The sequence below is a fragment of the Mobula birostris genome, chromosome 9, assembly GCF_030028105.1.
Source record: "Mobula birostris isolate sMobBir1 chromosome 9, sMobBir1.hap1, whole genome shotgun sequence".
Classification (NCBI taxonomy): domain Eukaryota; kingdom Metazoa; phylum Chordata; class Chondrichthyes; order Myliobatiformes; family Myliobatidae; genus Mobula; species Mobula birostris.
This window is the reverse complement of record NC_092378.1, coordinates 30605624-30633443: the sequence shown is the minus strand read 5'-3', so window position 1 is coordinate 30633443 and position 27820 is coordinate 30605624. Positions and strand designations below refer to the sequence as shown.

The window sequence follows — 27820 nt, the reverse complement described above, 5'->3', positions numbered from 1 at the left end:
GAGTGACATCAGCTGTTGGCGAAAAAAACTTTGGTTTTTGGATTTCAGAATTTTGGATAAAGGAACGTGCACCTGTATCTACAAAAAAAAGGCAAACCTACAAGCCCTAAATATACATGGTCAAACAATTAATGCATTTGCTTACAAAAAAAAAATCCATCCACAGCAGCTTTAAAATTAATTAAAACTACTGAACAACATTAGCACTTATGAATAGAATTCAAAATTTCTTACCACCATCCTTGCGTTACAGAAGTATTACTTAACTTCACTTTTGGATGAGCTGGCTCTAATTTTTGTCCTATGATTCACTGATGGGCAGAAATGTAACCATCACTCATAACCTTCTTATTTCAATGAAATTCAATTTTTGTACCTCTTTGGGGTTTACCCTTAACAATTCAAGTATTATTCTGGTAAAAAATTGTGCTGCATGTTTCCAAGAGCATTGCATACAGTTGCAAGAAAAAAATTTGAGCACCCTTTGCAATTACCTGGTTTTCTGCATTTATTACTCATAAAATGTGGTCTGATCTTCATCTAAGTCACAATAATACAATCTGCCAGATCTAATAAGACACAAACAATTGTACTTTTCATGTCTTTATTGGACACATTGTTTAATCATTCATAGTCCAGGCTAGAAGTATGTGCACCCTTGTATTTATAACTGGTAGAACCTTCTTTACCAGTAATAACCTCCACCAAACATTTCCTGTAGCCACTGATCAGACTTGCACAACTGTGAGGAGGAATTATAGACCATTGAGGAAACTGTTTGAACATAAAACTGTTTCAATTCATCAATATTTCTGGGATACTTTGCACGAACAGCCCTCTTCAGGTCATGCCACAGCATCTCAATTGGGTTAAGGTCTGGACTCTGATTTGGCCATTCCAAACCACAAATTTTCTTCTTTTTAAACAATTCTGTTGTTGATTTACTCCATAGAACATTGTTCCAGAAGTGTTGTGGAACAGCCAGGTGGTCTTTTGCAAACTTGAGACATGCAGCAATGTTTCTTTTGGAGAGCAGTGGTTTCCTCTGTGATGCCCTTCCATAACACCATTCTTGTTGTGTTTTTCTTATAGCGGACAAATGATCAGAAGCTTTAGCAGGTTCTAGATATTTCTGCAGGTCCTTTTCTGTTACCCATGGGCTCTTTTATCTCTTCCTTAAGCATGGCACCTCATGTTCTTGGTGTGATCTTTGTAGGTTGCCCACTCCTAAGGAGAGTAGCAACAGGACTGAGTTTCCTCCAATTGTAGAGAATTTGTCTCACTGTGGACTGATGAATACTCAGGTCTTTAGAAATGCTTTTGTAGCCTTTTCGGGCTTCATGCATTTCTACAGTTCCTCCTTCTAAGGTCCTCTGACAGTTTTGATTGAGGCACGGTGCATATAAACAAATCTTTCTTAACAGCAGCTCTGTCAGTAACCTGACTTTATGTGTCTTTTCTAAAGGACACCTCTACAACCCACACCTCCAATTTCATTTCACTGATTGGAACACTAGCTCCAAACAGCTTTTGTAGAAGGCATTACCCCAGAGGTTCACATACCTTTTAAAAACTGGTATACTCAGTATCGATGAGAAGTAGTACAATCAATTGTGTTATTAGTTTAGGCAGATAGTGTTGGTGTATTATTGTGACTTGGATAAAGATCAGACCACACTTTGAGTAATTAATGCAGAAAACCTGGCAATTGCAAAAGGTTCAACTTTTTTCCTGCAACTGCATATTCTGAGTAGTGGTGCCCAAGTAACTCACAATTACTAAAGCCCTGTTAAATTGTTGCATGCCTGTCGATCCTTATAACAAAGGTCTCTACATATCAAATCTAGGATGCCATTAGTACTTTTGCTTACTTTTCTGACATTTTAATGTCCTTTGTATCATAGATCCTCTATTCTTTGTGAACTTCACTGAATATATTTTTAATAACTAAGTATTCAAATTTGCCACATTGAAGCCGATTTTGCCCAGTCAATATCTTTGAAATTTAATGCTCCCGCTCATTCTGCGTTCTGGATACATGGCTCTCTATCCCACCATTTTAAAGTCATAGAGCATGGAAGTACGGCCAATATTCACACCAAACATGAAACACACATTTATATTAATACTATTTACTTCATTAACTCCCACAGCCCCCAATCACCTTCCACCCATCAACACTAGGGGCAATTTGCAAAGGTCAGTTAATCTACCAACTACATCTTTGATTTATCTTGAAGGGTTGCTGGTTTCCATTAGGAGCATTACACACCTTTTCACAATTCTCTACAGCTTGTAAATTCTCATCCATTTTGATGTAGCACATAGCAAGGTTAAGATGTGCTGCTAGCCTCAGTGCGTTGGATTTCTGTAATAATTCCTCAGACAGTCCACTTTCACGTTCCAACCAAGATACAATTTTCTTGTACTGTATGGTAGCCTGCTTGTACTTGCCACACTGGTAACAGAAAGAACATACAACATTAGAAATGGAAAATTAAAGACTAACGCTCAAGGTACATATTAACACCAAAAAGAAACCAGTCTATTTTATTTACTTCTTCATTTGCATTTTATAGATTTAGAATCACACTTATTGATTTCACCAGTGAATGTTTCTTATATAAACATTTTCCTATACAACTGTGACTGTGAAGGTTTCAACTGTCTCCTAGTTACTCAGCTTTAAGAACTTTCTTTCAAAAGACATCTGCTGCAGAACACCAGCTTCAGAACTCTCAGTATTTATTACCTAGATGGCAAACATACTAAAAAAAATACTCAGACCATGGAGATTCCCAACTCTACTGACACCATAACATGTCAGAATCATTTTGTATGTTCTAACAACAAAGGAAGTTGGCAACACTCATGTCAATATCTTGCATCCTTGAATGTATGCCATCACAACAAAACCACATTTTCCAAGCTTTTACTTGCACTCATTTTACAAATTCTGATGCTTGCAAATGCATGGTTTAGAAGATCATAAGGCATGGGAGCAGAATTAGGCCACTGAGACCATTGAGTCTGCTCTGCCATTCCCTCATGGCTGATTTATTAACCCCCGTCAACTCCATTTCTCTGCCTTCTCCCTGTAATCTTTAACACCCTTACTAATCAAGAACCTATCAACCTCCACTTTAAATATACCCAATGACCTGTCCTCAAGCAGTCTATAGCAATGAATTTCCACAGATTCACCACCTTCTGGCTAAAGAAATTCCTCTGTTCTACGGGAATGTCATTCTAATCTGAGGCTATGCCCTCTGGTCCTACACTCCCCATTATAGGGCACATCCTCTCCATGTTCACTCTATCTAGGCCTCTCAATATTCAATAGTTTTCAATGAGATTCCCCCCACTCCATTCTTCTAACCTTCAATAAATACAGGCCCAGAACCGTGAAATGCTCCTCATACATTAACCCTTGCATTCCCAGGATAGTTCTTGCAAACCTCCTCTCCAATGCTAGTACATCCTTTCTCAGATAAAGAGCCCAAAACTGCTCATCATATTCCAAGTGCTGATTAATGCCTTGTAAAACCTCAGCACTATTAGCTCAGCATTGCTTTTATTCTCTAGCCTTCTTGAAACAAATGCTATTATTGCATTTGCCTTCCTTACTACTGACTCAACCTACAAGTTAACCTTTAGGGTATCCTGCACTAGGACTCCCAAGGTCCTTTGCACATCAGAAACAATACTATTCACTGTGTAACAGATAGCATATTACACTTAAAATTGGTAGGATGGGTGTACCAACATCCAACACTTAATAATATAAAACAACATAATAGCAGCAGACCTCTCAAGTGACCATAGAGAGGATATTTTCTAAAGTGGGGAACCAAAGACCAGTCTCAGTTAAGATAATTAATTTAATTAGATAAAAACTGATTTAAAAAAGAAATTCAGTACCAGTTTCGTGCATCAAGTTCAGTCTTCTTGTGAACATCTAAAGTTCTACCAGTTTTTTGTATGGAATAGATTGAGAAGCTGAGCCTTCTATCTCTTGGATAGAGAATTCAAATAGAAATCCCTAAATACATTATTTCTCATGCGCATTCTAAATGGTAGACATTGTACTTTTTGCTTGCTATTTCTAGGCATCCCAGCCATAGGAAGTATCAAACTCTCATTCACCCTCAGGTCACCTCTGATTCTTCCAGTCTCACAGTAATGCTCAGTTTGCTGTATTTCTCCTGACATGGAATTCTCCACCACCTTCAAATTCCACCTTCATTGCACTTTCTCTCTATTGCAACCGAAGTTTTGCAAACTGAATTGAAGATCATCCAATCATTAGCAATAAACTATCACCAGCAACAAATCCACCACGGCAACTGATTCAATATGGAGTAACAATTTGGAATAAAAAGATAGTTATCAGTAATGAATGTCATAAATCAGGCTGACTTTCTTTGAAAAATCCAATGTACTATCTCCTCTTTGAACCTTATCTACTTTCACTCATGTTTGGCTCCACATCCATACCCACGAGGCTGTTCAGTTCTTTCAAATCATTACATTAAAAACAGTGGTGGTCTTTTAAACAACTAGGGAAACAGCAGTGCGCCTACATGAAGGAAATGTCCATTGTATTTGAGAGATCCACGTACAGTACTGGGCAGAAGTCTGAGGCACCCTAGGTCTTTTTTTTGATATATGGTTTCAGATAGTATGGCCTCCACGAAGCCCTGATCTCATCTTCGAGGCTGTCTGGGATTACCTGGAGAAGCAGATGCAAGTGAGACAGCCGAAGTCCACAGAGCCGTGGCAAGTTCTCCAAGATGCTTAGAACAACCTACCAGCCAATTTTCTTATAAAAACTGCATGACACTGTAACTAAGAGAATTAATGCAATTTTAAAGGGAAAGGGTGATCACAATAAATCAATTTGATTTAGTACTATTGCTGTTTACTGCTCTTTATAGTAATTACTTTGATATTTAGAAACTTTACATTTCATTATTTTGAAAGCACCTTTGCTTTACAGAATTGTTTTACATCTGCCTAAAACTTTTCTATCACTGTACGTCAGACAATTCAATGTGAAAGTCAATCAATTCAATGGGAAAGTATCAGATGACTGAAAACAAACTTGACTCAGTCAACAAATACATTGTTCCCTACAATTACAGTCACCCTTGCTATTATGAAATCACATATCACTCTGGAGCACATATCCAAAGTACAATTATATTGGACATGAATGTAGGAGATATGATTAGTAAATTGTGGAAGACATGAAAATGATTGGTGTTGTAGATATCAAAGACGATTTTCTAAGGCACAACAAGATATGGATCAAATGAAAAATTGGGCAGAATATTGGCAGATGCAATGTAACCTCAGCAAATGTGAGAAAGTCAAATGGTAGGGCAGTAAAGGATGTTAATAAACAGACTTGTGGGTCTAAGCCACAGAGGCTGAGGTTGCTGAAAAAGGCATTATGGTATGATTACTTTCAGAGGTAGAGGCATAGAATATAAGAGTAAAAGCATTATGTTTTCAACTTTACAAGACACTGGCTAGATCACATTTGGGCTGCTGTGCCGTTCCAGTCACCACATTATAGGATGGACGTGATTACACTGGAGACAGTGCAAAGGAGATTCACCAAGTTCCTGTCTGGATAGGAGGACTTTACTTATTAGAAGAGACTGGGCTTGTTTTTCTGCAGTAAAGCAGGTTGAGAGGTTACCTGAGGCACATAAGATTATGAGAGACATATATATACACCGTCTAAATCTTTTCCCCCATGGTTGGGGGATGAAAATCAAATGGGCATAGGTTTAAGATATGAGGAACTTGTTCCAAAGGGGATACGAGGGGTAAATTTGTTTTCTTTTACAAAGGGAGTGGTTGATATCTGGAATGCCCTAGCAAAGTGGTCATGGTGGTGGAATCAGATACATTTAAACACTTGAGACATTTAGACGTACACTTAAATAAGCAGACGTGACTGGATATGGCCCTAAAGTAGGCAAATAGGATTAGAGAACATGGGCAAAAGATAGGCATGATGTGTCAGGCTGAAGGGCTCAATTTCCTGTTACATGACCCTTTGTCCACTGCCCGGAGCAAGCCTACAATAGACCTTGCACATGTATACTCTACCAGTTCTGATCTGCAACATTGCTTCCTGTACTAACAATATTTCATTACATCTAAATTTCACAATGGAATTCCTTTGGTAAAATATTAACCTAAAAAATTCCAATGTAACCATTTTTTTGTTTGGAGAAGTTATTTAAAATGAGTTTTACGAATGTCAATATTTCCCCCCCTAATTTTGCTTTCTACTTTACAATAGAATATCTAAATTACATTTAATGATCACTTTTTCCTAACAAAAGGGAATAAATTTATTCAATGAATTGATTTTTAATGGTTTAATTCAAAATAACTCTGGCAAGACTCAGAGGCAGAGGGTTGGATTGGTACTAAATACTTTACACTTTGATAAATAATTTGAATGTATAGTCCAAACAGCATCATTTGCTTTATGTCCAATTTTCCAGAATGATTTTTATACTGCTATTAATGCACATAATTGCTATTTTCTTCCAAGTGCTTTTAGCACAATATTTGAACATTTTTACCTGGTATTGTTCCCATGTGACTGCAGCTGTTGTCTTTGGTGGTAGAGACAGCAGGTTTGAAAGTCGCCGGGTAGTATAGATGAGTAAGTGCATTGCCTTTAGGTGATAACACATATTGCCAGAGGACACAAGTGTTTGAGCTATGTATGAGGTACCAACTGGCTGCTTTGTCATGGATGATGTCAAGCTCAGCTGTACTCATCCAGTCAACTAGAAAATGTTTCAACGCACACCAAATGTGCATCTTGTAATGTTGGAAAAGACTTGGAGGTTTAAAAGGTGACTTTTCCCACCAGATACCTATTCTCTAACCTGTTCTTGCAAACACGGTATTTGGGCAACAGTAATCAATTCAGTGACATTGAAGGTAGGGAGTCAAATAGTTTTACTATTAAATGTTAAGGATGGATGGTTAGACAATTCCTTTTGAAGATGTGCAGAGGATACAGAGAGTCTGCAGAGAGATGTAGATAGTTCAGTGAGTGGGCAAGTCTGGCAGATAGAATATGTCATTCACTTTTGAAGGAAAAATGGGAGCAGATTATTCTAAATGGTAAAAGATTGCAGCATGCTGCAGTACAGAAGGACTTGGGAGTGCTTGTGCATTAATTGCAAAAGGTTGGTTTTTCAGGTGCAGCAGGCTACCAAGGAGGCAAATGGAATGTTGGCCTTCATTGCTAGAGGGATTGAATTTAAGAGCAGGAAGGTTATGCTGCAACTGTACGGGGTACTAGTGAGACCGCATCTGGAGTACTGCATGCAGTTCTGGTCTCCTTACTTGAGGATGGATATACTGGCTTTGGAGGCAGTGCAGAGGAGGTTCACCAGGTTGACTCCAGAGATGAATGGATTAGACTACTAGGAGAGATTGAGTCGCCTGGGACTGTACTCGCTGGAATTCAGAAGAATGAGAGGAGATCTTATAGAAACATATAAAATTATGAAAGGGATAGATAAGATAGAGGCAGGAAAGTTGTTTCCACTGGTAGGTGAGACTAGAATTAGGGGACATAGCCGCAAGATTTGGGAGAGTAAATTGCTATCCTGATGTCAAAGGCAGTCACTCTCACCTCACCTCTGGAAATTAGTTACTTCGGTCATCTTTACCACAATTTATGAGAAAACTGCTTGTTAGCTACATTCATTTCAGTCAGCTGGTCTCTCTCTAAAACAGATTTAATAGAAAAGCATTTTTATTTAATTTCTTCACATTTTTCCCCTCAAACTTCACTTTAAAATAACAAAAAGACTTTCTAACACAATAACATTCAACCTAGTTGAATGTTGAAGAGAAAACCATGTGGTCTGAGGGGTATTCATTGTACGTCACTTAAAATCACTCGTCATCAATTTCAGGTCTTTGTATCATAAATACTTCAATGAGAGTCCAGAAATTATAAAATGCACATCTAAACACTAATGGCAGAAGAAAATATACCTATTGTAGATTAGATGATACCTTCCGATTTTATTTTGTAAACCAAGGTACATGGACACTTTATCACAAGCAGGACACAGTATCTAGTTTTTAGATCCAATGTTGTTACCTTGAAATGTGCAGTTCCCCTTTCCTTGACAATGGCAGACTGCTCCAGCTTCTCATCTATGTTCATTTCCCAAGATTCCTTTGCCTGAAGAAATGTCAAAAAGTGAGACTAGAGAACAACTAATCTTGAAAGAATGGCTATACTAAAAAACATACAGTGGACTCTCATTAATTGGGACACATCAGGACCAGTACATTTTGGCCCAATTAAGTGGCTGGCCCAATTAAGTGGCTGCCCCAATTAGCCAAATTTTTTGGAAATAGCTAAAGTATATTAAAAAAACAAACTACTGTTTAACTAAGTAACAAATTATACACTAAAATGAACTACAGAACAAATTAGTATACTATTAATACTACTACAGTACTATAAAACTGTAGTTCCTAATAGTTATTGGAGGAATTAATCTGTCGTGTTCTTTTGATTATGAACATTATCAGCGCAGATAATGGACTGTCTTCATACAATGCACTTGATAATTGCATTCTCCAAATCTTCATTTTCATTTTAACGTTCAAGACGATTGTTGATACTTCAAATTCTTCATAGTTCCTAACTTGAAGTAGTGAAATCATTTCATTTTCACTCTCGGCCATTTCTCATAACTCTAAGCCTTAATGCTCAAAATTGCAGTGACTTCAAAATTTCAAATTGTTTTACAGCTTATTTCTCGCCAACTATTAGTCACTAAAATCACTGCTCTTTGAACTCTAACACATGCAACTGATGCTATTTAAAAACTGTCTGCTCTAAACATGGTGTAGTATTTAAGTGAATGTGACTGATGCTAGAGAAAATTTGGCAAGTCTCCTGGCCCAGTTAAGTGGCATAGTGTCTCAAATAATAGAAGGGAATCGCGGCTATTTTTACTATTAGTTTTTGTTCTTTGGGGTATCAATGGCCCAATTAACCAGAATCCATTGTAGTTAGATTTATTCCCTTCCCGCTGGTTATCCAACCTCCTCATACATAGAAAGTATTCAAACTTTAACTTTAAGCAAGAAGACAATTGGCTGTGTACCCCTTCTAATTTGTTACAAATGACAGAATCTTAAATTCTACCAGCTAACCCCAGGATATTTCACTTTAGATTTAAAATCTCATTAAAGCAAAATGTGAGACACAATGTCACTATAGTACAGGTTAAAAGCTTCAAAGATCTATTTGACCTCACTCCAGAATAAAAACTTTGACTATAATCCATAAAATATAAAACAATCTGGTAAATATCAATGTCATTAACAGTGACAGGATCTCTAGAGCTGCCAATACATGTGTTGTTGTACAAGCATTAATCTTACCTTTTCAAAGTTCTTCAACACAACTTCATATACTAAGTTTGCATTTGATGGAATGTGAAATTTTGGTTTCCCTTCTCCAAATCCATACCTGTATGAATAACACTATGTCAAGGGAAGTACTCAAAATAATTATCAAATGCTGTAACATATTAATTTATACATAGAGATTTTTTTTCAATTTGAGTGATTCTTTAATTTTCATATAACTACCAACTCCAATTATTCTCGGAGGATATAACCCAGTGCACTCAACATTCACTTATTGGTATGGTGTTAATAATTCTAGTCTCAATTGAGCAGGTTTTCAATCGGGTCCCAGCAGTGCACACAATTTCCATTCTTTGTGTGATATAATAATTGTATTATGTGATCTCAACTCTTTCAGAAGAAAAGAAATTTATTTCAAAGGCATCTTGCAGGTCCAGCAAGAACCACTTTTTATTTGTTGGTTATTTCTGGTCAAGATGGCATCTTTTCAGAATTCTCGCTGTTGTAAATCAGGGACTTAACACCTATACTTAAAAAAAAACCTGATTATTTATCAATTTATATAATCATTCTATCTTTTCAAATCTTGAGAAGCCAACAATCTTGGCCCTTCATCTAGGTTTCTTGATACAATAATTTGGGAAGAACTATATATAAAAAAAAGTCTTCAGGACCATGAAATTTAAACAAATGTTACTCCACTATTTAAGAAGGGTGGGAGGCAGCAGAAAGGAAACTATAGACCCATATATAGCCTGTTATCAGTGGCTGGGAAGTTGTTGGAATCAATTGTTAGGGATGAGATTACAGAGTACCTGGAGGCACATGACAAGATAGGTCAAGGCCAGCATGGTTTCCTGACAGGAAAATCCTGCCTAACCTACTGCAATTTTTTGAGGAAATTACAAGCAGGGTAGACAACGGAGATGCAGTGGGTGTGGTGCACTTGGATCTTCAGAAGGCCTTTTGAGGCTGCTTAGCAAGATAAAAGCCCATGGAATTACAGGGGAGTTACTAGTATGGGCAGAAAACAGGGAGTGGGGATAACAGGATCTTATTCTGGCTGGCTGCCGGTTACTGGTGGAGTTCCACAGGGGTCAGTGTTGGGACTGCTGCTTTTTCCGATGTACGTCAATGATTTGGACTATGGTATTGATGGATTTGTGGCTAAGCTTGCCGATGATACAAAGATAGTGGAGGAGCAGCAAGTGTTGAGGAAACAGAGAACCTGCAGAGAGACTTAAATAGCTTAGGGGAATGGGCAAAGAGTTGGCAAATGAAATACGATGTTGGAAAGTGTATGGTCATGCACTTTGGAGGAAGAAGTAAACGGACAGACTATTATTTAGATGGGGAGAGAATTCAAAATGCAGAGATGCAAAGGGACTTGGGAATCCTTGTGTAGGATACCATAAAGGTTAACCTCTAGGTTGAGTCAGTGGTGAAGAGGGCGAATGCAATGTTGGCATTCATTTCTAGAGGTATAGAATACAAGAGCAAGGATGTGATGTTCAGGCTCTATAAGGCACTCATGAGACCACACTTGGGGAGCATTGTGTGCAGTTTTGGGCTCCTTACTTTCGAAAGGATGTACTGATTTTGGAGAGGGTTCAGAGAAGGTTCATGAGAATGATTCCAGGAATGAAAGGGTTACCGTATGAAGAACATCTGGCAGCTCTTGGGCTGTACTCCCTGGAGTTGAGAATGAAGGATGATCTCATAGAAACATTTCAAATGTTAGAAGGCCTGAACAGATTAGATATGGCTAAGTTACTCCCCAAGGTAGAAGAATCTGGGACAAAAGGCCACGACTTCAGGATTGAAGGACGTCCATTTAGAACAGAGATGCAGAGAAATTACTTTAGCCAGAGGGTTGTAAATCTGTGAATTTGTTGCCACGAGCGGCTGTGGAGGCCAAGTCATTGGATGCATTTAAGGCAGAGATAGATAGATTCTTGATTAGCCAGGGCATCAAAGGGTATGGGGAGAAGGCAGGGGAGTAGGGATGACTGGAAGAATTGAATCAGCCCATGACTGAAAGGCGGAGCAGACTCAATGGGCCGAATGGCCTGCTGCTGCTCCTATATCTTATGGTCTTAAACTTACTTTGGCTTTAGTAATATAATTGCTTCTTCTCCTTTTTCCATTTCCTGCAATGCCTTCTCAATCCCTACAGGAATATCAACTTCTTCACCTTCTCCAATAATAAATGATATATCACGACTGTCAAAGACAGTACCCTGATATTTGCCTTCCAAATGGACTGAAAGAAAGAATATGCAGAAATAAAACCATTAAAAAAAATTTTTCAACTCTGAGCAAACATACATTCGTAGCTGTAGCCTGAGATCAGAGAGAACGAATAGCTGAACTTTTTATCTTGAAGTTGTAAATAAATGAATAACGAATTTTAAAAACATAAGTATTCAGTACTTCTAATATTGGAACTATTAGTAGCATTAACTGCCAAAATAATTTTAAAAAGTTGCTTGTGCAATGACAATGATCTGAAAACGCAAGTGATACTGTCAGCAAGATTAAATAAGTAATTTGGTAAATGCAAGCAACCAACCTCCAGAATCATGGGAAGAGAAACACCATTAAAGGAACGCAAATCAGTTGTAAAGAATGAAAACTTAAAAATTGAGCTTTCCACCTTAAAGTTACTGGAGAGACTAGTGAATGAAATGCCTTGATGCATGAAAATACTAAACATTAATTTAATTAAGGCAATGTGCAAGGACCCAAGAGACGATGCATACAAAAATTAAAGGCAATGTCCCTGAAATACATGGATAGAATACAAAAGTGAGGATTGCTATTCTTAGAGCAAGAAAGGTTGAGGGACAATTTGATAAACTTCAGTCATCAAGTCATCAAATGTCTAGACAGTTGATCCTACCAATAAAAAGGATTGATAACCAAGGCATAGATTAAGTTCCATAAACCCATTGATTTAGAGTACATTGGATTCCGGTTAATTTGGATACATCAGGCCCAATTAAGCAGCTGCCCCAATTAACCGAAGTTTCGTGGAAATTCTTAAAAATGTACAAAAAGGACAAACTACTGTTTAATAAAATAACAAATTTAATTGAAATACAAAACAAATTGAAACACTACCAATGCTACTATAAAACTGTGTATTAGTTCTTGTTATTGACTGAGGAATCCAGTGAAAGCTGCCATGTGTGGGGTGACAAGGGAGGAGGTAACACCTCTGGTTAAGGAGCTTGTCTTGTTCATTCTGGGGCAACCCACTCACCTCTGGTCCCCAAAGAACACTCAGCTCTGACCCGTGGCTCCTAGTAGCTGTTTGTATGCCACACCCTGGTACACCACTTGAATGGGTTGGCTAAATTAGGTGAGGGTAGCTAGCGGGCATAATGTCCCAGAGAAATAGGGATTTGCCTGTCCCAGTATGTGAAGCATCTCCAGCAGACCAGGCAGATGAGGTCAACAGTAAGATCAATGGTCAAGACAGTTCTACAACACTTCATAGACAGCAATGGGCATGATAAAGCACAGAAGTCAAGGTTATCCACTGTAACAAAGGAAGACTAGTTTGTGACGACTACTCATACTACGACCTGGACATCTCAGGTCAAGAGAGCAGAACTGTCCCATCTGTATGGTGGGTGTATTGTATCCAGTGCTCCGGATGCAGTCTCCTCTACATTGGTGAGACCAAACGTAAATTGGAGGAATCGCTTTGGCGAGCATTTCTGCTCCATCTGCCAAAAGGAGAATTTCCTTTTGGGCAATCACTTAATTTCCTACCCTCATTCTTGTTCTGACATGTCCTCTTTTGTCATGATGAGGCCACTCTCAGGGTGGAGGATCAACACCTCACATACTGTCTAGGTAGTCTCCAACCTGATGGCATGAACATCAATTTCTTCCTGTAATTTTTCCCTCCCTCTTCTTCTATTCCCCAGTCTTCTCATCTGCCCATCACCTCCTGATACTTCTCTTTCTCCTATGGTCCACTCTCCTTTCTATCAGATTCCTTCTTCTCCAGTCCTTTATCCCTCCTACCCACCTGGCTTCACCTCATCACCCTCTAGATAGTCCTCCTTCCCCTCCCCTCACCTTTCTATTCTGCTGTCTTCCTACTTCCCTTCCAGTCCTGAATAAGGTTCTCAGCCTGAAATGTCCACTGTTCATTTATTTCTATAGATGATACCTGACCAGCTGAGTTCCTCCAGTATTTTGTGTGTGTTATGCAAGTTAGAAACTGTTCCGCAAAATTCTCCTGTCCCACTTCAGTGGCATAATAAACTAAGGGAATCCTGGCTGTTTTTCAATTTGTTTTTGTTCTTTAAAAATTCTTTTAGAATTTCTTTAAGAATTGTCTCAATAAGTGGCTAGCCCAATTAACTGGACGTCACTGTATTTATAAAGTGAGAGCAATCAGCCAAGATGAATTTGTGCTGTGACAGATGACAATAAGTCGCAAAGTGGAATTAGAAATACAATGGAGAAATATGGAGTTCTAGAGATATACAGATGTACTGGAAGACAATTGCTATTAACATAATTGAAGAACCTAACAAATATAAATAGCACAGGCCACCTGGCCCTTAGAGCCTATTCCCCACTCATCAAGACTGGGCGGGGGGTGTTAATCACAACCGGAATATGGGTGATAAATCAATTATAGGTCACATAAGTGGCTAATACACTCAATTTCGTTTCTAAAAGGGTTTATCTAACAAATTTAATATTAAAGACAGCGCTTATTTTCCTTGCATGAATATAGTGATAAGTAAATTGGTCACTTATAAGTCAATAGCATCATAACATTTTAAATAGTGTTTGGATATTAAACACACAGCGCATATTTTCCTTGTATGAACATATAAAATCATTGCAATGCACCAATATCGCTGAATCAGTGGGAGCCCTGGGCTTGTTTTCCTGCAACAATATGGTCCCATCGAGGGGTGATGGGAGACAGCGATACTCGAAGGGGATTCCTTATGTCCAGTCTATTCTGCAATTTAGTTTTCATTGCATTCATTGCAGAAAACTCCTCTTTGCAGCGACATGATATTGGAAATGGAAGCAACGTTTTCAGTGCTTTCGTGGCTATCTCAGGATATTCAGCCTCGACTTTGAACCAGAATGCCAGCAGAGATGTTATGTCAAACATACTTTTCAGCCACTGTCATTTGCAAGCTCAAGGAGTTGATCTTTTTCCTGCGATGACATGGATGATTCACCGAGGGCATTCACAAATGGGTCACGGACCCATTCCTTTGCACGTCTTGGGTCACTGACGACCTCGCGTGCATTCAAGTTCAACAGTGGCAGGGAATGAGGAAAGGTGCAGCTGACTCATATCGTTCCATATCGCCAAATCATATTGTTTCCTCGCAGCCTGGTAGCACATGCTTTGCAGCCCGGTGGTTGGGGACCACTGATCAAGACGATGGTTCTTCCACATCAGTGTCACTTTCCAACACTATTTCCATTTCCACTGATTCCCTTCATATCAATCTGTGTTTTGATAAACACAATACAGTCCCCAGGACTATGAAATTCCAAATGTTCACCATCTTCTGAGTGAATAAATTTCTCTTAATCTCAATCCTAAATGACCTATTCCTTATTTTCAAACTATCCTCCTCAGTCAAGGGAAATTCCAATAAATAAGAAAATGATAGTTATTGTTTATATTAGTAATCATGTAGAAAAATGGAACACAATGGCATCAGTAGAAGGTAATGTAATATCACTGGGTTAATCAAGGAATGTGTAGCAACACTTTTTACAGCAAGTCTGTAACGATCAGATTTATCGGAATGAATAAAGCTAACTTGGGAGGTTGCCATTACTTCCTGTTCCAATTTAACTTTATCATTTGAAGTGCTTAAGTGTAATTTTTACTCAGCATTAACCAAATCATGGGTTAATAATCTGTTAAAAACTAAAATTAAATAGAAAATACTGGGATCACCAAACAGGCTAAGCAGTATGTAGAGAGAAACAGTGTTGATCTTTCATCAGAAAAGATCAAAGTCACAATAATAAAAGGATTTTATGTTGCAAACAAAAGGCATAAGGAAGGGCTAGTAAGATCAAAAAGTTACCTGTTTGAGACAGGATGGAGGTTAGAAGAGTTGAGTTATAAAAGTGACATGCTACCGAAATCACTGATTATCTGAAATTGTTGATCCTAGAAGGCTGTAGTTTGCCAGGCTAAAAAAAAAGGTATTGTTTCTTGATTTTGGGATAGCTTCCTTGAAAAAGCACAAGAGGCTAAAGTCGAGCATGGGATTAGAATGGAGATCTTCTGCACGATATCCCTAGTCTACGGAGTTAACATATTGAGGTGGTTAATCAATAAATACTAGTGAACCACCTTGAGCTGCTCTTTTGCACATCCTGCAGAATGCATCAAATTCAAAGGACTAATAGAATGTTCACTGCAATCCTGATTAAGGTTTAAAGGCACACAAGACAAAAGCACAAAGGAGAAAACATTAGGAATGGTGAATGAATATTTTTTCCATTGTCACAAAATATTCAATTGTTGTTTCGCAAATAATTTTTTAGAAAGACAGAAAATGGAGGCACTAGAGCAAGAAACATGCTGTAGATTTGTTTTTAGGAACTATTTTTATTGCAGTCGATGTCAACAGTATGTATTGATCAAACTGGCCCAGCAAGACAAGGGCTATTATCAACCACAAGATTCCTCTGGTGAAGATCATTCTAGTCCCCTATTAAAAAATTACCAGGTTAGACAAAAAAATCATCTAATATGTGAAGAGTTTAACATAATCATCATTAAAAGAGAAGAAAGGGAGTTGAACACAGGTTTAAGACTAGATGTGAAGAAAATTTTAATAAGAATCCTACAAATGCAATTAGTCACATGGGCACAAGAATGGAAACAAACCTTTCCAAAGCTTAGAAATATCCTCCATTAAAATGGTACTTAAAAAGTTTGATCAGTATTATCATTTTAACTGAAAGTAACAGTGTAGGATAAAATGGAATAAAGGTTTAAAATCAGCAAAAAAAAAAACACTTTAGGAATGTTTTGACACAAGTGTCTTCACTTGGGAGTATTAACATGTTAAATAAAGACAGAAGAGACCACTGATCTTCTCAGATGCAACTCTAGGAAATTATGGTCAGCCTCTCCACAACTATCATACTAAATGCTGGACAGCCAAAATTTATGTCAACCTGAAGCCAAAAGAAGTACAGAATTTTGCTGTCCACTGAAAGAGATCAAATAAATAAGAGAAGTGAACAAAAAAAAAGTCACACCTCTGCTCCTTGCTGTAATGCTCCAACTAGAATCTGAATGATGAAATTAGTTGAGATATTTTAAGCTTGCCTTTGAATCTTTACACTTATAGAAAGAGCTGGCGACCTGTTTAAAACAGAACAAGCCATTGATAATGAAACCCCAGCCTCCTCCTCCAGTTCTGATGGAAGGTCAACTTGGTTAACTGTTTCTCTCTCTGTTGAAAGTTGCCTGAACTGCTGAGTATTTCCTCAATTTGCGTTTATTCCTTCTGATACCAAACTTAGCCATGTTTATGTACTATGAATCTTCTTTGAGCTACCCAGTAACTAAAAAACCTTCTGCAAATGAAATCCAATCCTTTCAAAGGCACATATTGAATTTCTTCAGTCCCCACCTTTGCATAATACCCAGCACCAAGCTTTTCAATGTAACCTAAATATAACTAATCAGACACCAATTTCCACTAAGGGAACAAAACCAGAAACTAATGAAGATTGATCTGCCCCACACAAGAATAAAACATTTTCATTTGCTTGGTCCTAGATGCTTCTGCTATATACCACTCCTCACATTAAATATAAATTCTTGGCCCAGTAAACTTACTCTTTCAAAAAAGAATCATTCTAATGTGTGATTTTTCAGTAGGGAAAAGAGATACAACATTTTCTTGTATGGAACATTATTTTCCCTTCACTACCCAACAAGAACCATCTTTACTCCATGCTAACTTTTCACAGTAGTGCTCAGATAAATTACCAAGAGATGTCAGGTATATATTACGAGAGTAAAATATAGCATTTTACCCTCAACTGAGGCTCCTTCATTTGGTTTAGAATAACTTTCTCCCTTCTTTCTGATTCGCCGAGTGATTCCGCCATCTTCATCCTCTGTCAAATCTTCTGCTTTGATTTCAAAAAGTTCAATCTTAAATCAAGAATAATAAAGAAAATAGTTTTAAAATATGATTCCTGGCCAACATCATGCTTTAACAATTCACACTATGATCATTACTTCACATACCCTTGATTTTCTCAGTCAAGGGCATTTTGACCAACAGAGCAGCTACTTAATCATACACAATCACTGCTTCACACAATAATATCCTGTTAGTGCAAGCCAGGTCATGTGATGATTTGATGCAGTTCCTCAGCTAATCATATTTCAATTATGCTATTATGTCATTCAAGATGTTTGAACTTTATAAATTCATGGTACGAATATTCAGATATCATTTGTGATGAATAGGAGAGAACAATGGTTGAAATGAAAACGCACCTCAAATACAAGAGTGGCATTTGGTTGAATTTTTGGCGGGCTGCCTGCAGAGCCATAGGCATATTCTGGTTTGCAGATGATTTGACAAACTTCACCAACCTTCATGGTGGCCACAGCAATATCCCATGCTTTAATAATTTCACCTAGTCAAACGGAGAAGGAAGGTTGTTATTCTACCTTATCTGTGGAGGTATGAATTACTAGAATTATTAGCTTCAATCGGTAACGATACAGCACAGAAACAGATCCATCAGTCTAACATGTCCATATTGATCAGCAAACACGTATCTATTCTAATACGACCATACCATTCACAAGCTGGCCTAGAAACTTAAATGCAGTGAGTTTCTCCACCACATTGGTGATGAAGGTAGGCATGTCCAGCTTTACCTTCTATTGAAGTAGCCTTGCCTTACAAGTAGGCCTGAGTCAACAAGGTAGTAGTAGCAGACAATGAATTGACTAGTTTTTAACAGTGTCCCTGACATTGAGAGACCTTTAAATACCAGGAGTATTATAGGACTTAATGGGGAATCCAGCAGCAGGGCATTACAACAGATTTGGCCCCCTCATTTGTCAGTGAATCCTGGGCGCGCACAATTCATGCATACAAGGCTAAGATTTATTATAGTTTGAATGGTGAAGAGCTATAGCTCTGAAGCCCGCAAACTTTGGACAATTAAATTTCTATTGTAAATACTGGCACAGTGGGCACTTTTTAGTAAAGTGAACATGGCTCAGATAGACTGCCAACAGATATCTTTGTAGTTACCAGACTCACATGTAAAACAGTGAAGAACTGGAGAAGAAAAAATGTCTGTCTCAATTCTGGAGCAAGAAGAAATTGCAGAAAAATTGAAATATAGGTTAATTCACTAATTACTTTAAATATCATTGATAATGCTGTCACTTTTTGAAGTACACTCAAGGCAGATCACTATATGGCACTTAAGTAAATTCCATCACATAATTTGTGCTCCACCACACTTTGGTGTTCAATGCGACAAACTGAGTTTATTCCGCATGAATCATACCTACAGACTGAATAACACAGCAGCAGCCATCATACCAGCTTCCAATTCATGGCATTGGGATATTTTTGTATTCAATGTGAATGACAAGTTCAGAAAGTGTTCAGTCCACCTATGGCCCAAGAACTGCAAAGCTTATGTGTGTCTGGTATTATTAGTAGATCAATTCATCAGCAACATATATCCCTTTAAACTGGCCCACAAAAGACAGTGCAGAATACCCAGAATGACACAGTTGCAAGAAAAAGCTTGTGAACCCCTTGTTTTCTGCATTACTCATAAAATGTGATCTGATCTTCATCCAAGTCACAATAGACAAACACAATCTGCCTAAACTAATAATACAGAAACAAATGTACTTTTCATGTCTTTATTGAATACATTGTTATATCATTCACGGTCCAGGCTGGAAAAGTATGTGAACCCTTGTACTTATTAACTGGTAGAGACTCCTTTAGCAGTAATAACCTCCACCAAATGTTTCCTGTAGCTCCTGATCAGACGTGCACAATGGCGAGGAAGAATTTTAGACCATTCCTCTATACAAAACTGTTCTAGTTCATCAATATTTCTGGGATACCTTGCATGAACAGCCCTCTTCAGATCATGCCACAGCACCTCATTTGGGTTAAAGTCTGGACTCTGACTTGGCCGTTCCAAAACACAGATTTTCTTCTTTTTAAACCGTTCTATTGTTGATTTATTCTTGTGTTTCAGATCATTTGTCTTGTTGATTCATCCAACTTCTATTAAGCTTCAGGTGATGGACATTTTCCTGTAAAATGTCTTAATACAATTTTGAATTCATTGTTCCCTCAACAATTGTAAACTGTCCAGGCCCTGAGGCAGCAAAGCAACCCCAAACTATGATGCTCTTTCCACCATGCTTCACAGTTGGGATGAGGTTTTCACGTTTGTGTGCAGTGCCCACAAACATGAAAGCCTCATCCCAACTGTGGGATTTCTGCTAAAAAGTTCAACTTCAGCAATTTTTTTTTTGGAGCGCAATGGTTTCCTCCATTTTGTCCTTCCGTGAACACAAGTCTTTTTCAGTGTTTTTCTTACAGTGGACTCATGAACAGAGACTTGAGCAAGTTCTAGAGATTTCTGCAGGTCTTTTGCTGTCACCCTTGGGTTCTTTTTCACCTCCGCCAGTCACGCTCTTGGTGTGATCTTTGCAAGACGTCCACTCCTCCGGGGAGTAGCAATAGGACTGAACACTCAAATCTTTAGAAATGCCTTTGTAGCCTTTTCCAGCTTCATGCATCTCTACAATTCTTCTAAGGTCCACTAAAAGTTGTTTTGACGGAGGCATGGTGCACATAAACAAATCTTTCTTGAGAATAGCAGGCTCTTATCAGTAACCTTTTGTTTTTTTTATATATAGGCCAGGGTATCCCTACAACCCACACCTCCAATCTCATTTCATTGATTGGAACACAGGACTCCAAATAGTTTTTGTAGAAGGCTTTATCCCAGAGGTTCACATACTATTTCCAACCTAGACTGTCATTGTTTAAATGGTGTACTCAGTACAGATGAGAGGTACAATCGTTTGTGTGCTATTAGTTTAGGCAGATTGTGTTTGTCTATTATTGTGACTTTGAAGAAGATCAGACCACATTTTATAAGTAATTAGTGCAGAAAGCCAGGTAACTGCAAAGGATTCACAAACTTTTTCTTGCAACTGTACTTTCTAATTCTGTACCCAGTTGGGGCTGCTGCATCCTTTATATATCTTTTGCTGTTAAATTCTATTTGGATCAAGAACTGAATAAGTTGTAGCTTAAAACTAAACATAAACAACATTAAAATTTATTTCAAGACCAAAGTACAACCCATCATGCAGTGAAGCTAAATGTTTGTTACCCATCTTCCACACAAAACTGAAAAGATGTTCACCAAACATCAGCTAACTCTGATTCTTATTTTCAATGGTTATGCAAACAAGTTTTCAGTAAGTGGGCCTGAGGCATTTCAGTTGTTTTAAATTTAAGAAAATACAAGCAATACTTGTATCAAATATTTTTACCTTTTCCAAGATCAAATGTGAAATAGTCATCCCGGTCTCTACTGGAATCAAACTTAGTTCCATCCAAGAATACACCTGTATAGTGGACAGATACCTTATCTCCTGTCATTGGGATATCATCCACTGTGCCCTCCCTTTTCACTAGCTGTGAGAAGAAGGGAAAGGTTATTGGTTGAATATAGTTTCAACTTTTAGAGCAAAAGAATAAATTGATAAAAGTTTGAATTTAATAGAGTATATTTTATTAGGACATGACTTAAAATCAAATCTGACAATTTTATGATTTCCCAATTATGCTCAATTAATAACTTTCACAAGTTGTAGCAGAAAGTGGTTTGAGGACATCACCTTGATTGAAATTGTCAAAGCATGGAAATCTACAGAAAATAGTATTTTGAAAAAAATTGTAAAGATTGGGCTAGATGAGCTTGTCAGCTTTTTAAAAACCGTATCACACATTGGAGATATTTAATTTTCCTGTCAGTCCCATAATTCTCCATTCTAACTTCAGAACATCTTTCCTTGTTTCCCCATAGAGAGCATGAAATTGGTCAAGCAGCAAGACTCTCTTAAGCTTACGCAATACGCCCTAATCAAAACTTTAATTGTACTCCCTTTGTCAGGACTAACTGAAAGAAGAGACACCAATTTCAAATCTCTTATTATCTTTTCTTTCAGTTAGTCCTGACGAAGGGTCTCGGCCCGCAACGTTGACTGTACTTCTTCCTGTAAATGCTGCCCGGCCTGCTGCGTTCCACCAGCATTTTGTGTGTGTTGCTTGAATTTCCAGCATCTGCAGATTTCCTCGTGTTTGCTTATGTGAGAATGCTGTTCTTGGACTACAATTCAGTATTCAACATCATAATTCCCTCCAGGCTCAACAAGAAGCTCAGAGACCTTGGTCTTCACCCTACCTTGTGTAACTGGATCCTGGACTTCCTGGCAGACCACCAGCAGGTGGTAAGAGTAGGCTCTCTCATCTCTGCCCCTCAACAGAGGTCCCCCTCAGGGCTGTGTACTAAGCCCCCTCCTTTACTCTCTGGATATCCATGACTGTCCACACTCACAGTTCCAATCTGCTAATTAAAATTGCTGACACTACACTGATTAGCCTAATCTCAAATAATAATGAGGCAGCCTACAAAGAAGTCAACACCCTGACACAGTGATGTCAAGAAAACCACCTCTCCCCCAATGTCATAAAAATAGGGGAGCTGGTTGTGGACTACAGGAGGAATGGAGACAGGCTGACCCCTATTGACATCAATGGATCTGGGGTTGAGAGGGTGAACATCACCGAGGATCTCATGTGGTCTGTACATACCTGCTGCGTGGTGCACAACAGCGCCTCTTTCACCTCAGATGGTTGAAGAAGTTTCGTATAGCCCCCTAAATCCTAAGAACTTTCTATAGGGGCACAATTGAGAACATGCTGATTGGCTGCATCACTGCCTGGTACGGGAACTGTACTTTCCTCAAACGCAGGACTCTGCAGAGAGTGGTGTGGACAGCCCAGTGTATCTGTAGATGTGAACTTCCCACTATTCAGGACATTTACAAAGACAGGTGTGTATAAAGGGCCCAAAGGACCATTGGGGACCCTAGTCACCCCAACCACAAACTGTTCCAGTTGCTACCATCTGTGAAACAGTACCACAGCATAAAAGCCAGGACCAACATGCTCCAGAATGGCTTTTTCCACCAGGCCATCAGACTGCTTAGTTCATGCTGACACAACTGTATTTCTATGTTATATTGACTATTCTGTCATATATAACATTTACTATAAATTACCATACATTGTACAATTAGATGGAGACGTAACGTAAAGATTTTTACCCATGTATATGAAGGATACATAATAAAATCAATTCAAATGGTACAATGGCTTCTGTTGCAAGGAGATAATATAAAGATTGCAGAACTTTGTTCTGCCCAGAACTTCATAAGGTTACAAATGCAATGTTTTGAGCAGTTCTTAAATCGGAATTCAAGCATATACAGGTTGTTCCCAGATCATGAACGCCTGGCTTACGGGCATCTGTACATATGGACGAGCTCTCTCATTTCTATTCCTTTACTACTGCTACGAAGAATGAGATTATTGTCAGTTGTGAGGGGAGAAATCTGGAAATGATCTGATAAAGGTCTTCAAGATTATGAATGGTGTTAAGTTAACAAGTGATAGATACAATAAAAATGTCTAAATTTAAACTAAGGAACTGAAAAATAGTCATCGGATCAGTCGGTAACTTATTTTAAAAATCTTACTCTACTTTCCCCATAAAAGAATTACATAGACAATATTGTTTTCATGTTGGATTAATGGCAGTGAGCCTGAGTGCAATTTAAATAGGTAGTCATCTGGAGATCTTGGTCAGAGAAGGCAAATTCTGTGCTAGAGCATCCTTGGAGGACATTTTCCAGACTGTCATGGCAGACTTCAGGAACCATTTAGGGAATTAAGAGCCCATATCCCAATTTAAAGAGGAATGTCTAACCAATATACAGGTCATGTCTAATTAATCTTATAGTTCTTTGAGGAAGTTACCAGGAAAGTTGACAAAAGGCAAAGCAGGTGGATGTTGACTACCTGGACTTTAGTAGTCACTTGACAAGGTCTCTCATGGGAAGTTGGTCAAGACTCAATCGCTTGACATTCAAGATGAGGTAGTAAATTGGATTAGACATTAGCTTTGTGTGATAAGCCAGAGAGCAGTAGTAGATGGTTGCCTCTCTGACTGGAGGCCTGTGACTAGTGGGATGCCGCAGGGATTACAACTGGGCCCATTGTCATTTGTCACCTATATCAGTGACCTGGATAAAATGGATCAGTAAATTTACAGATGACACCAAGATTCAGGTGTATTGCACAGTGAGGAAGATGAGCAGAGCTTACCACAGGAAAAATGGTAGATGGAATTTAATGCAGACAAGTGTTGCACTTCAGTCAGAATGATCAGGGTAGGTTTTACACAATGAATGATAGGGCACTGAGGAGTGTGATAAAACAAAGGGACCTGGGAAAACAGGTACATGATTCACTGAAAGTGACGTTACTAAATAGGGTTAAGAAAGCTTTTGGCACATCGGCCTTCATAAATGAAAGTATTGTGTACAGACGGGATTTTATGTTGAAGCTGTATGGGACATTGGTGAGGCCTAATTTGGAGTATTGTGTGCAGTTTTGGTCACCCTCCTACAGTAAAGCTGTAGGTAAGGTTGAAAGATACAAAGAAAATTTACAAGGATGCTGCCAGGATTGGAGGACCTGAGTTATAAGGAAAGATTGAATTGATTAGGACTTTATTTCTTGGAACATCAAAGATTGCGGGGAAATTTGATCAAGGTATATAAAATTATGAAAAGTTTAAAGGGAAGATGAGGGGAAGCTTCTTCACTCAGAGGGTTGAGAGTATGGAACGAGCTGTCAGCTCAAGTGCTGCATTCGAGCTCAATTTCAATGTTTAAAAGAAGTTCGGATAGGTGCATGGAGAGTAGGGGTAAGGACCAGCTATGATCTGTGTCCAGGTTGATGGGAATAGACAGTTTAAATGGTTCAGCACAGACTAGACATGGCAAAGGGCCTGTTTCTGTGCTGTACTTTTCTATGACTCTATGAGTGATGGTTTGGGTGCACTACTCCCTTACTTCTGATCTGAGAGTGACAATGAAGTTCAGCCTGGAATAACTCAAATGCTTTATCTAAACTGAGCACTGGAGATATCCAGGGTGGAAAACCATTCATTTTATTTGTACATTTTCTTGGGTAAGCAATCTTACAGCCAAAAAGTACAAAACAACAAAATCAAAATTAATAATTGATTAAAAAATGACCTGAAATGCCAATTCTTTTCCTCTGCACAGAAGCTTCCCAAACTGTTGAGTATTCCTCTCATAACCCTTTTGCCTATCACCTGTCCAGCTCTTGGCTCCATTCCTCCCCCTCCTGTCTTCTCCTATCATTTTGGATCTCCCCTCCCCCTCTCAAATCTCTTACTAGCTCTTCCTTCAGTTAGTCCTGACGAAGGGTCTCGGCCCGAAACGTCGACTGTACCTCTTCCTAGAGATGCTGCCTGGCCTGTTGCGTTCATCAGCAACTTTGATGTGTGTTGCTTGAATTTCCAGCATCTGCAGAATTCCTCGTGTTTGAGTATTCCTACATTTTGGTTCTGCTTCTCAACCAAAAGGGATTATAAAGATAATAACCCCTTTTGGTCAAGAGGTAGAAACAAAATTATTTTAAATAACATAGTACAGAGACATCACTTTACAAAAGGGTTGCGAAATAAGCAAACTGTGACTATTATCTCCCTTCCCCCTCCAACCGTCAGTAAACTCAGTGGCGCATGTAATTCCGAAACGTTCATGCTGTACTCCAGAGCCAGGCGACAATCGGGTGTTCACCAATTTTAGTTACTGTTCATGGATTATTAGTTATTTATTCTAAGAAATCCCTTTACAGTCCCAGGTACGGCGAGTATGGGTCGCTCTTTGACGAAACGGGCGGCGGGCGCTAGGACCCGTGGGTCGGGGAAGGCGTGGAAGGTTCTGGACAAGCGCTCGCCCGCTCTGCGGGCCTACCGCTGCAGCAGGGAGACACGGCAAGGCCCGGCCAGCGATGCAAGGTGCAGCTCCATCACCGCCCATGTGGCCGCCCGCACTCCGGCACCTTTCAGCCACTTAGCTCAGCAGGCCGCGGAAAATGCGGAGCCAATGAATGTCAGTATCAGGCTTGTCCGACACCTCCGAGCTCCCGCATTTGAATCAAGTCAGATGCGTACAGCGATTCATTTTCCTCCCGCACAATTAAATCCTAACACAGTCACACAACCAAACCCAATTAAATTTAAGGCAGCTTTTCTTCTTCAAAAATCTCCTTAAGCCCACCCTCCGCCACCTCCAGTTTAAATTCCATGCGGAATACTTTGGAGAATCAAGAACCATTTTTAAAAAAACACCTGGCAATTGTCCTTTATTACAGCTCATTGTTCAGACGAAATTACATATGCCCTGAGTAAATCTTGGCCTAGAAACACAAGTTGTTTTATAAACAAAGGGTCGTTAATGGAGTTCTAAGGCCTGGTTACATCCCTCTCCGAGCAATGCGCTGCCCCTACCTTCAGAACTCCTCCATCTTTCTTGGGGGTGATATCCTCACCCTCGATGGGGATCTGCTGCTCGGTCTTCTCCTCTCCCGCAGTCATGTTGGAGTCAGGGCAAGGTGGGCGGCAGAGATTCGGTCCAGAGGCGGCTTGGCTGCGCCGAGCGTCTGCAGAAACTCCGGGGCGTGCGATCGTGAGGGGCGGGTAAGAGAACTTTCCAGAGGGACGGAGGGAGGATACGCCTACCTGGCGGGCGGGCCGTTCGGCACATGGCTTCCCCTCCTGCTCTCCAAAGTTCCGTGGTGCGAATCACCGAGTTCCCCGCCTTCAGACTTGTCCCCGTCCTTCAGTTTCTTCACAGAACAGACTCGCCCTCAGAGCACCTCTTTCTCCATTACTGAAACAAACTGCCGGCGAGCTTTCCTACTTCTCCCAGCAATGATGCCTGTTAGCTCACAGAAAGAGTCATTTGGGTACTTTGACAGATGTGCATTTCCTACCAGTCATGTTAGCACATATTTTTGTTTGAATCTTGACGCCATCTTTGCAGTTAGCCCCACAAACTGATTAGACTGCCGTCAAAGTGAAATTCTAAAGAATTGGACATGACCCTGTGGACCTATCTGAACACAGAAGTGGCCCATACGACAGAGTGAGCTTTAATAAAGGCCAATTGCTGGGTGCTTTTAAAATTCAAAGATGGGAGATAGGAAGTGTCTAATAGCCCAATCACAACAGGAATTCTGCAGATGCTGGAAATTCAAGCAACACGCATCAAAGTTGCTGGTGAACGCAGCAGGCCAGGCAGCATCTCTAGGAAGAGGTACAGTCGACGTTTCAGGCCGAGATCCTTCCTAGAGATGCTGCCTGGCCTGCAGTGTTCACCAGCAACTTTGATGACAGCCCGATGCTGACTTTAAAATTTTCCACAGGAACAGGAATCGATGTAGCTCTGCAACCATCCATTTGGTTGCCCACAGTTTGACAGATACAGTACCTTTCTACCACTTAACTCAGAGGGTCTCAGACAATTTGGGCAATTGCCAGATGTTGGGGGTCAAGCGTAAGGGGAAAGTATACAGGAAATGATAGGATCCTTAGGAGCACTGATGAGATCTTGGGCCCAAGTCCATAGATCCCTGAAAATGGGAACATGAGTATATTGGGTTATAAAGAAAGCTAATACATGTTTGTCTTCATAGGTCAGGGTGTTGAGTATTAAGTCATGTTGCAGCGGTATAAAATATTTGGTTTAGGCTGCATTTGAGTACTATATAAACTTTTGCACACCCCTTCGCAGGAAAATTATGGAGGCTTCAAAGAGAGTTCCAAAGAGATTGATCAGGATTAGAGAGTCTAAACTTTATGGGGAGACTGGTCAAACTTGGATTATTTTCCCTGCAGTATTAGCAGCTGAGGGGATATTGTTTTTCTCTCTATAGATGCTGCCTGGCCTGTTAGATATTTCCAGTTTTTTGTTTTATTCCTGATAGACAGTTTAATAGCTATGGATGAGTAAAGAGCTAACAAGGGCCTTTATGCTCAATTGTTTTCTAATGTTTACTGCAGGGAATTGTATATAAGCACTGAGTATGGATAGCACTGGCCTAGATTGCAAAACTCAACCATCAATTTTCAATGTTCAGGCTCATATACAGGTATGTAC

General features: G+C 39.3%; 1 protein-coding gene across 2 annotated transcripts in view; it reads right to left on the bottom strand.

The window, feature by feature from the left end:
• Nucleotides 1-26379, bottom strand: part of fkbp4 (FKBP prolyl isomerase 4) — a 29420-nt gene extending 3041 nt beyond the window's left edge. Inside the window, exons 1-8 of one of the 2 annotated variants that reach the window (XM_072267720.1) lie at nucleotides 26170-26379; nucleotides 21050-21194; nucleotides 17987-18129; nucleotides 17515-17635; nucleotides 11551-11707; nucleotides 9457-9544; nucleotides 8156-8239; nucleotides 2273-2458 (exon numbers count right to left, since the gene is read on the bottom strand). In XM_072267720.1, coding sequence (XP_072123821.1) covers nucleotides 2273-2458; nucleotides 8156-8239; nucleotides 9457-9544; nucleotides 11551-11707; nucleotides 17515-17635; nucleotides 17987-18129; nucleotides 21050-21194; nucleotides 26170-26256 — 1011 coding nt within the window. In that variant the 5' untranslated portion in view covers nucleotides 26257-26379. The remainder of the gene's footprint in view (nucleotides 1-2272; nucleotides 2459-8155; nucleotides 8240-9456; nucleotides 9545-11550; nucleotides 11708-17514; nucleotides 17636-17986; nucleotides 18130-21049; nucleotides 21195-26169) is intronic. The other variant, XM_072267719.1, reaches the window with a different exon arrangement.
• Nucleotides 26380-27820: the final 1441 nt, after the last annotated feature.